General features: G+C 40.4%; 1 protein-coding gene across 3 annotated transcripts; it reads left to right on the top strand.

Annotated features, from left to right (window-relative positions):
* The first annotated feature begins 287 nt into the window (after positions 1-287).
* Positions 288-9,176, top strand: odr4 (odr-4 GPCR localization factor homolog). Of its 3 annotated transcripts, none has more exons than XM_054602322.1 (14): positions 288-380; positions 701-804; positions 1,192-1,308; positions 1,730-1,822; positions 2,633-2,739; positions 2,815-2,851; positions 3,000-3,143; positions 3,259-3,354; positions 3,894-3,941; positions 5,356-5,475; positions 5,566-5,677; positions 7,272-7,484; positions 8,598-8,651; positions 9,061-9,176. In XM_054602322.1, the coding sequence occupies exons 2-14, from the start codon at positions 706-708 to the stop codon at positions 9,129-9,131; spliced, it is 1,311 nt and encodes a 436-aa protein (XP_054458297.1). In that variant the 5' UTR covers positions 288-380; positions 701-705; the 3' UTR covers positions 9,132-9,176. The 3 variants fall into 3 exon arrangements, with proteins under 3 accessions (XP_054458297.1, XP_054458299.1, XP_054458298.1); XM_054602324.1 differs by having other exon boundaries at positions 7,272-7,475; XM_054602323.1 differs by having other exon boundaries at positions 294-380; positions 705-804.
* Positions 9,177-10,647: the final 1,471 nt, after the last annotated feature.

Consider the following 10,647-nt stretch of genomic DNA (forward strand, 5'->3'; position numbering starts at 1 on the left):
AAATGGGAAGCCACAAACAAATCTACCAAAAGTCTGGTGTAATTTCACCACAGACAGAAGCAACGTTACAAGTATTACTCGTTTTATTATTTTCATTTATGTAGTTTGATATGCTACAATACTTCCATTCTGAGGGTGGTTAAATGGTTAAAGTTGAATGGTCACTGCACGTTTTATCTTGAAGAAAAATGAACAATGTTCCGTTAGCTTTGTGTAATGTTACCATTGACACACTACGACGAACATGTGCGACGGAAATACGTAATTGCGCAATGCATGTTGGGAAATTGAGTTTTGTTGCTCTGCTGACGATTCGCTGCCAAAATGAATAGCAAGTAGCCTTCTGGTTCATGTCTGACCCCCCGTCTTGCTCCTGTCAGGTACTTACAGTGAACATTCAAGCTGTACGAACTCATTTGAACTTTGATCACACAACGTTAGCTAATTGTAGTAAGTTAATATCGGTTAGCTTTGGTTATGGAGGCTAACAAACCTTAACCAAAAGAGCTCACGTTGAGTTAAAACTTGGTTTAATAACATGTGTTTGTAGGTAACGCTAAAAGTCAAGTCTTGATTTGTTTAGCCGTGTTTTATTCTTCCACATCTCCCCTTTCTCAACACTTTCTCATTGCAGACATTCTGATAAAGTGGCTAAACTGATTTTCTATCACCTCTCTATCTCTTTCCACATCTCCCTTAGCCAGTATGGGTCGCAGTTATATAGTAGAAGATGCCGTGGAGGGATATCTGACGAAACAATGTGAACAAAAAGCAGGTCCAGTCACAGGCCTGCTAATTGGACAGGTAAGGTTGTACACAAACAGCTATCTGTGGTCCTGTTGTTGTTGTTGTTGTTGTTGTTGTTAGTGTTGATATAGCATCAGACCAGCTGTAACAGTTTGAAGATGTCACCCACTGAAGTAACATTTTGATACTAATGTAAATAGAAAAATAACAACTTCACCTAACCTGTAACACAGAAATACACAATCAAAACTTTAGAACTCCTTCTAGAGTTCAGGATGCAAAACTGGATAATAAATCTGTCAGTTAGTGTTAAGGGTTTGTTAGAAGGATTGGAGTGTTGTGTCAATATGTGTGACAATATGACATGATATGATGTCAAAGTGTATTTGCTGTACGTCTGAGTAATGACACATTAATCGATATATTGATGACTAAACATTTCAGAGCTCAACCCAGAGGGATTTTGTCGTCACGGCAACTCGGACGCCCCAAAGAGAGGAATCTACTGCAGCGGCTGGAAACTCTCTGGACAAGGAGTGGGTGACTGAGCATGCTCGACAGGTGGGCAGAGAGGGGCAAGGCTAGGTCCATCCAAACTCACACACTCACACACTCATGTACTCTTTAGTATTTAAGTGTGTATTAAAGAGTACTGCATGAAAAGAACACAATGGGACATGCTCTGTTTATACAGGGAGCTCATACAGTCAATGAAAAACGATAGATTAAAGAAACAATGAAGAAAGACTTTGAAGTAGTTGTAAATACATCTATAGCTCCATGTATAATGTCATTGTGGAGTCAAACACATGGAGCTATAGATGTGTTCTACAATAAACAGTATAGGTTATGTTCATTGGTGTTGGATGGAAAAAAACTCAGCTAAAATGGCAGCAAGAGAACTATGGTTGCCAGAAAAGTTACGGTGTTTTTACCAGTGTCTGCAGCTGTAATGGACAGTTAACATTTTTACGGTTTACAGGTGTCTCGGATGCTGCCCGGAGGCCTGTCTGTATTGGGAGTCTTCCTCATCACTGAAACTGACGGCAAGGACACACTTACCACACTCCGACAGGTGAGATTCATATAAATACATTTTACATGATGTGCACACTCTTAAAGCTGCATCGTTACATTTCTGGCCACTAGGGGGCAGAGAAACATTCAAATCAGCTGACCGATTCCCCTTTGCTTATAGAATTGTTGGGTCTAGTAAGTTAGTAAGTTCATTTATAAAGCACCTTTCCAGAGCAGAACTCTACAAAGTGTTTAACAATGACAAATATGGCAACAGACTTAAAATGGAAGAGATTAAAACACCATCAAATAGAAATAAAACAGGTCCGTCTTGAGCTGCTTTAGGAGTTCACAGATCTTAAAGGGCAACTTAAGTATTTCTTTAACCTGGACTTTATTTCCCCATGTTTTTGTGTCTAAGTGACTAAAGGGGACAGTTTTTGAAATTGGTCCACACTGCTGCATATCAAATCAAGCGCTTCCTAAACGGACAGCCAGCCAGCAGGGGTTGATGGAGATGTTTCAGCTTCTCTTTTGTAGAGCTGTCGGCCTGTGAAAAACTTTCCTGAAGGTTGCAGTCCAGAGTAGAAGAGTAATATACAGTATATTTCAATGTATATTAGTTTTAGCCCTCTGTTGAAAATGCACTGAATTCAGGTGAAGAAGAACCTTGTTTTGAGTCCTAATTTGATGCAAAGATTTGAACACTAGCAGAAATGCAGCACAGCGTGGAAGTGAAAGAAGGGTTCTGTTTATCTGAATGTGCAATTAAAAATATTTTGTCTCTAAAATCAATGAATGATCATGATGCTTATGTGCTTCTGCCTGCGTTCTATTCCTCTGAACCTTGGGCACTGACTGTGTGCAGCTGGTCTTTGCAGTGGAGAACCTGATCTCCTCCGAGCGTCTGTGGAACCCAGCAGATGATGACGTCACTGACTATGTCACCCTGCACGTCAACCCCAAAACCAGAAAGTATCCTTTTGCAGCGCCCTCTCGTCTGATCAATTAGCTGATTCATGGTGGATGTTCCTTAACCCCTCGTCTTAGAACCTTCTGCAGAACCTTCGACGTCAAAGACCCCAAGGTTAGTTTCCATCTTTCATTTCTCACAAAAGCCACAGCTTCTATTTGCAGTCATCACACTTAATCTGTTACATACTGCCTTCATAAAGTACTCAAGAGTTCAGACTTGTGTTGTCATCAATCATCTCTATGTCCATTGGCTGTTGCAGAGCGTTGCCAAGCCTGCAGACTGGAAGTACCAGTCAGGTTTGTGTTCCTCCTGGAGCACGGTGTCCTGTTGTTTAAGCGTGGACATGTTGGTGCCACTGCCAGACAACAGAACCAATACGGAGGACACGGATAAATGTCTAAAGGTAAGCACACACACATACACACACACACACACACACACACATACACACACATACACAGCTTAATACATTTTCAGGAACTTCAGTGGAACTGTTCTCGGGCCATGCTTTGTTTCAGGAGGGGCTCAGAGTTTGGGCACACCAGCTGGAGAGTGGAGTTTGTCTGATCGATGGGAAAAGGCTGGCCGAGGACTCAGAGCTCACCGTAGGACAGGTTGTATAAATCTACAAACACTGAAAAAGCTATTCAGAAAAATCTCTAAAATCTCTAAATATCTAAAGACGGTCACTTTGGACCCTTTAAGCGCAGAGCTCGTACTTATCAAGCGTCTCAGAGAAGGAAATCCCTCCTAACTGGTGTGATGTAGAATCTTACAGTGCATTAACACTCAGGATGGACTTTTCAGTGAAGTACAAGATATTTTGTGTCCAGCAGTTTGACTTTTAAAACAAAAGTTTTTTGCATTTTCATAGATTAAGTATTTTTCACTGAGTGAGAAGATGTAGATATTAACTGTTTTATATACTTTTTAACTTCAGCAATATACCCCGGAGTGATTCTGAGACACTTGATAAATACAGGCCTGACTCGGCTGATAAGAGGGTTAAAACGTCACCTAACAATATAAGTTAATATAATATACTAAAAACCTGAAAACAACTTTGTGTAACTACGGCAATGAATCTGACTGGTTCCCTGCATTGTGAGGAAGACGGAAGTGTAATTGTGTCTGTTATTGCCTCTTTCTGTAGAAGAGGAACGTGAGACAGACGTACACAGCTCAGCTACTCATCACACCGGTAAGAGATGGCAACACACTCACACGGTTGTCATAGCAACTACATGTCAGAAGACAGAATCGTTTGGCTGTCCACTTATAAAAATGAAAATATTATTTATAATGTTTGTGGTATAGACCTACACTTTTCCTACAACTCAAACATTTGTCATTAAAAAATAATTGGAATGTATTGTGTACTGTATAAACACTGTATATTAAATAAACCAGTCATTCCCAAACACTGGGTCAGGACCCACAGGTGGGTCGCAGGAGATTTTATTAGGGTTCCTAATATAAGCAGAATTTGTTACAAAGTCTTTCATATAACATCGATATGTGCAGTTACACTTTTGAGCCACATGAGGGAGCCTGAATGTTTGTATTGTTCTGATAATTGTAGCCTACTTATAACATTGAATCCTAATGAAAGACTAGCGTGCTGATGAGAGGGAACCAGACGAGATCCTGTGTGTGAAAATGATCATTCCACTTTAATGTGTTCGATTGCATGTTATCAGCATGAAAGCATAGTTTTGTTTCTTTTAAGTTCTTTATTTTGGTTAACCTCGGATGTGCTAATGGTGACAGAATGAGGTCAGTGCTGAAGAATTTAAGTTAGTTAGTTTATCTTATCCTATGAAGGTGAACCCAACACTGAGGAATGCGATCAGAGTAAAGGAGTACAATATGTAACATCGAACTCTACTTGCTTTGACTGAGTTATTAACTTAAAGGGACAGTTCACCCCATAATCGAGATTGTGTGAGTTCTGGTTCTGTTATATTGGAGAGAGGCAGACATCTACGGCCGGTATCTCCAACACACTGCAACTCACACCAAAACAATCTGGATTGATAAATAGCACCAAATATTTATCTCTGATTTTGGGATAAATTGTCCCTTTAAGGGTATTTAAACAGTACAGTAGGGGACCAGAAGACGTCTGGCCAGAGAGAGAGACCCAAACAGTTGTTTCTATGCGCCTTACCCAGCTGATTTTAATGCATCGCTCATAAATACAAACTATATTTGGCAATCTGACTAATAAATCTCTGCCTAGTGTTTCTTTTTGAAACAGCCATGTTGTTATTTATGCATGATGAATAATCCTTTGTGAATGGATGATATTTTTTTGTCTCATTTATAAAATATTGAACTAATATGTTCTCACTAACACATGCGTAAAGTTTTGACTTAGTTGTGACCTGGAAACGGCAGCAAAAATACTCACAAATTCACTCTACACACGATTAATAGATAAGGCCTGTTGAGAATTGGTTGCGATGGTCTATGATTTTTAAAAAGTGGGTTCCCAGAAAAAATGTTAGGGATAAATACTGTATATGTTCTGCCGATCTCTCCGCTGTGAATGCAGCTTTAGGTTTTGGTATGTGCTGTTGTAACAGAGGACCATGATCTCCTGTGTCTGCTAGGATGAGCGGAGGTCGGCAGATGCGGTCCAGCAGTGTGGAGGCAGCGTGTCAGTCAGAGGAGCCATCCACAGCAGAGCTTACATACACAGCAACAAACCCAAGGCCAGACTGGCAGAGAAGGTAACGCTGGGATTCTGTAGATGATGTCGAATAGAAATTGAAAGCTTTCTTTTTTTTTTTTTTTAATCGTGAAATCTCCAATGTGGACAGCTGCTGAAGAGGGACGCGGTCTCTACGGTGGCCACGAGGGTTCAGATGCTGCTGGAGGAGCTGCTGACGACGGAAGGGGAGAGCAAAGGCAGCGGAGACAAACAACGGAGAGGTACACGCTCCGGTGTGCTCCACCAATCATAAGCCTTTGTCTCCAGATAGTGGAAGCCAAGGTGAAGGTTGTGAGGTCAGAGTGGTGGGCGGGTTTAGGGTCAACCAATCCCAGTGAAGAGGTAGGATTTGTGTTCCGATATGAAGATATGCATTGTGAGCTCAACTGTGGGAAAATGATTAACAAACTTTATAAAACCCAGTTCAACAAGAGGTAGACTCAAGTGTGGCAGCGCTTGGTGAACAACATACAAAGAGAACCGTGCATCCTGGTGGGGAAGGTTTAAGGGAAATTACACCCATTTCCAAAATTCATACATGTTGTTCCTATGGTCCCAAACAGTTCTTAAAATATTAGTTAGCACGAAAAACTCTCTCCCAAATCCAAAAACTAATGGGCTAAAATTCAAATTTGTGATATAAGTATAAAATGTGGAACCGCTCCATAGACAGTGTATTAAAAAATGTTATATATGACACTGAGAGAACACAGGGGAATGTTCTGAGTGTATGGGAACATTTTCACAACTGAGGCCGTACAATAGAATAAAGGATTTTTTTCTTATAAAAAACAAACAACGCCAGTCTCCCATTCATTGTCTGTGGAGCAGCTCCACTCTTCCTTCTCGGTTTCTGAATATGAGAGAGAGCAGATTACCTTCACAAATATTGGCTGAACCTTCATAGGCTGCCGAAGTAACCCATTCAGTTACTTTGTTCTTGACAGCTGATCAGAATTTCTTATTTATTCAAGAAAATTGCACACGTGTGCCAAAGCCCATGTGCATTTTTCACAGTGCAGACTACCTTGTTGTCATTACCTTCCTACCCTTATCGTCCTCACTGTTGGTATTAGTTTGCCGTGTATTTCTATAATCAAGGTAAACACTAGCTTTTGTCCAGCAAAGTAATGTAATGTGAAATATTGAAGGGAACTCTGGGTAATTGCAAATCTCTATGCATGTGGGATGGTGGCTTGTGGCAGTGTTTCATCTAGAACATGTCCTAAAGATGTTTTTATCCTATTGGATCAGAACACAGTAAAATGTAATTTCTTTGTATCATGCTGTTGTGACTCTCTTTTGTTTAGTTTGAGAGGTTTTTTTTTATTCATTATTTATTTATGTATTTAAAAATAATAGAAGACATTTTTCTGCAGGTCACAGCTCAACATATTAAACTCTGAGTGATAAATGAAGGATCAATATATATATATATATATATATATATATATATATAATATATATATATATATATATATATATATATATAAAAATATATATATATAAAAAAAAATATATATATATATATATATATATATAAAAAAATATATATATATATATATATTGAAATGGGGAACAATATATCTATCTGAATTCACCCTCAGTCCAGTCGATGATTTCTTGATGGAAATGAAGCACAATGTCATACGCCATTATCATGTTGTGGCAGCAGTGGCTGCTGTTTCCTCACTTTAGTCTCTTTTTAGCATCTTTATTTATAACCACAGTGACATTTGGCAGGAAATATTTAAATTCAAGCCATCTCACCCGGTCAGCTCTCCTCACTGTGCCTCTGACTGTCTTTTCTTTCAGAGCAATTCTCCCTCCCCAATCGTATCTTCTGTCCATTGAAAGCGAGCGGGCCGGTGTGTGTGTGCGACTACCTTTTCAGTGACGAAGGCCTGTCTGAGGTGACGGACAGGCTGAAGGAGATGCTGGACATTGACGCGGCTGAGGAGGACCTGGATACCAGGCAGGAAACGCCCGCTGAAGTCATAGAGAGAGATGCTGCAGCAGGTAGGACGAGTATGTGTCCACACAGTGTTGTGTAAACTCATGTTTACAATGTTTACTGAGGGAATAAATTAATAGAGAAGTAGAGTCATTTTCTAATAGACTTCTATACAACCAGGGGAGTCGCCCCCTGATGGACAGTAGAAAGAATGCAGCTTTAAGGCTTTTCAGTTTTCAAACATGGAGGTTACAGCCTTGATAGAAGTACCAGTTTTCATTCTCTTTTTACATCATTGTTTAAATGCTCACTAGAATGATAATCAGGGTTTTGCCATAAGAGCATCACTACAACGTAATGTACAACCCTTCTATCTACTTGCACTAACTCCATCTGGACGTGATACTTTTGTCACTTGAAGCAGTCGAGTCAGCAGGCTTATTGAGAATGCATCAGCTGTGAACAGGCATGGCCACAGGCATCATGTCTTCTGGACGTCTGTCCGTTTTTGTCAACGTGATATCTTAGGAACACCGGGGAGAATTTCTTCAATTTGGCACAAAAATCCACATGGATTCTAGGATGAACTGGTCATTATTTTGGTGGCCTTCTCTGTGACCTCACAAAACACGTTTTTGGCCTCAACTCAAGAATTCCGTATGCTTATTATGACAATTTCACACAAATGTCTAAAAGAATAAAGTGATGAAGTGATGACATTTTGGACAGACATGGTGTAATCTACAACTTGAATCGTTGGTGGAGACTTACGGCCACGAGGCATTATTTCCAGTCTACCTGGCAAAAATCACAGAAAGTGTTTTGTTTGGAGAAACCTTTGTTTCTGGCCTTGAAAAGATGGATCATTACCTTAGTTATGAGTATCCAGAAAAACTCCATCCAAAGTCCAACTGACACTGACATAAACTCTAGGCATTCTAACAGCTGAGCAGTGTGTTGTTTATAAGATACAGGCTGGCAGTGATGAAAAGCTGTGCTCTCTCTGAATATCGAGCCTGTCCTGACCAGCCATATTAAAGGCTCTGTTAAAATTAGGCTTTCACAGTTGATGTAAAAGAATTCTCTGATTTCAATCCTTAACCTGATTTTTCCCCAATTACCAGGTTTTAACTACTGAGATTTTTGAATTATTGTAGTTTGTGAAATTGTGTGTCGCGTGTCTCCAGAGCCCACCCTGGAAACCGTTGAAGCGCTGGAGCCCAAGAGGAACAACTACATTGGTAAAACACATTTCTAGTGTAACACCTACAAACATCCTCATAACTTCATCATATCACAGGGACCTTCTGCCACATGTAACAACATACGACAGAGTTAACTCATTGTAGTCACGTGACTAGTGGGATAAATTTGATCCAGGAAGTTCAAAGTGCCAGGCAGTATCATTGGTTCTCACATAAAGGAAATGGGAGGTGGCAGAATTGATGGCCTGATAGATTGTGTTTGGTGTGGTTTGTCAGAATGTCATCTTCATCATCATCATCATCATCATCATCATCTGTCAACGATCACTATACTTAGATAATCAATCTACTCCAATAGACCAGTCACACCTACCACTTTTTAAATATTTTACTAATTAACAACTTTAAGATATGGTATGTCCTAATTCTCCTCTCTGTTGTGCAGGTGTTGCCATGGCTACCGCCGTCACCCTTCTTGCCACTGCTGCCTCGATGCTCTATCTCAATGACGTTTGATACACACACATGCACACACCAAATAAAACGTTTGTTGTTAACATTTCTACAAAGTGTCTGTTGAATCTGAAAATTAAAGTCAAAATTTGGGATCATGTTTTTGACTTTGTCCCATAATTAGTTTTTAGTGAGCTCCTCTATATTTATATATATATATATATATATATTTTTTTATATTAACAATGTTTTTAATTATCAATACCGGACCTATTAAACAATAATTGTTTCACTAAGGCAGAGAAATATGTGGAAAAGGTCCAGGTTAAAAAAAAAGTTTGTAGTTCAGTTCAGTTCCTCACATGACGTCAATTGGAACCGCTGCAGGGAGCTGTGTCCCAGGCCGTTTCTCAATATGTGAACTTCTCTGTACTTGTGTCCTCGTGAACTTGTGAAACGTCATCTAGCGCGGCCCAAGTACTGTTCCAATACACAAGTTCATTCAGCCAAGTACGGTCCAGATACCCGGATGTGTCCTCGCTCCGCCCATTATATCGAGGATGCATCGGAGGAGACTTGTGTGACTTTGGACAGCCAAGTATCCCAGAATGCATTTCACCAGCAAACAAGAGATGACAGTAGCGGAGACGGCTCACAACTGTCACTTATAACTGTCTAAATACTGCTGTTGTTGTGTAACGGAATTTAGTTTTAACATTTTTTTAAGCGAGAATGTAGTTGTTAAGACTTAAAATATGCGGTCAATTTATCAACCTTGACAACAGCATGAAGCCACCTTGAGTTAGCATTTGAACAATTAGATGAGGGCTACGGAGTTGGCATAGAGCCTGTTTGAAAAAAGCGCCGACGTTTGTCGGAGATATGAGAGGTCCAGAGAGGAGACCGGGCGGTCTATATATCTATATATTGATATATAGAGGACCAGAGAGGAGATATACATATATATAGATAGATATATATATAGAGATATGAGAGGACCAGAGAGGAGAGGACCAGAGAGATAGAGAGGACCAGAGAGGACCGGGCGGTGGTGCTCATGCAGCCCGCTGACAGCAGCCTGATCTCGGCTAGGCCTCTCCAGATGTGCCGCTGGCTCCGGTGTCTCTGTGGTTGTGGTTGCAGATGTAACACAAAACATATACATATTAATATTTTAATATCTTCTAAATGAAAATGAAAAAAGGCAGGGTTGTGTTTTATATCATATTTCGTTTTATTGTCAATATATATGACTGAAGATAACCGGAGTAGGCGGGACCGACGAGCTGAGTTGGTGACGTCGTGACGTTGGTGACGTCATCAAGTTCGCTGCTGTTCCAATTGCAAAATGACGTCATGACGTACTGCGTCCTCCCGTCCTCGGGAGTTTGTACTCCCGAGTCGAACTATCCAAGTATGAACTTGCAAGTTTGCAAGTCCATACTTGACCATACTTGGTATTGAGAAACGGCCCCAATCCAGCGGCTGCATCCTTCGGAGGGTGCATCTGTAGACCGATTACGTCACAGCGGCCGCGACGGGGCTGTCCCATTTCGTGGACTCCTAATGCGGCCGACAA

Source organism: Anoplopoma fimbria, chromosome 8, assembly GCF_027596085.1.
Source record: "Anoplopoma fimbria isolate UVic2021 breed Golden Eagle Sablefish chromosome 8, Afim_UVic_2022, whole genome shotgun sequence".
Lineage (NCBI taxonomy): Eukaryota > Metazoa > Chordata > Actinopteri > Perciformes > Anoplopomatidae > Anoplopoma > Anoplopoma fimbria.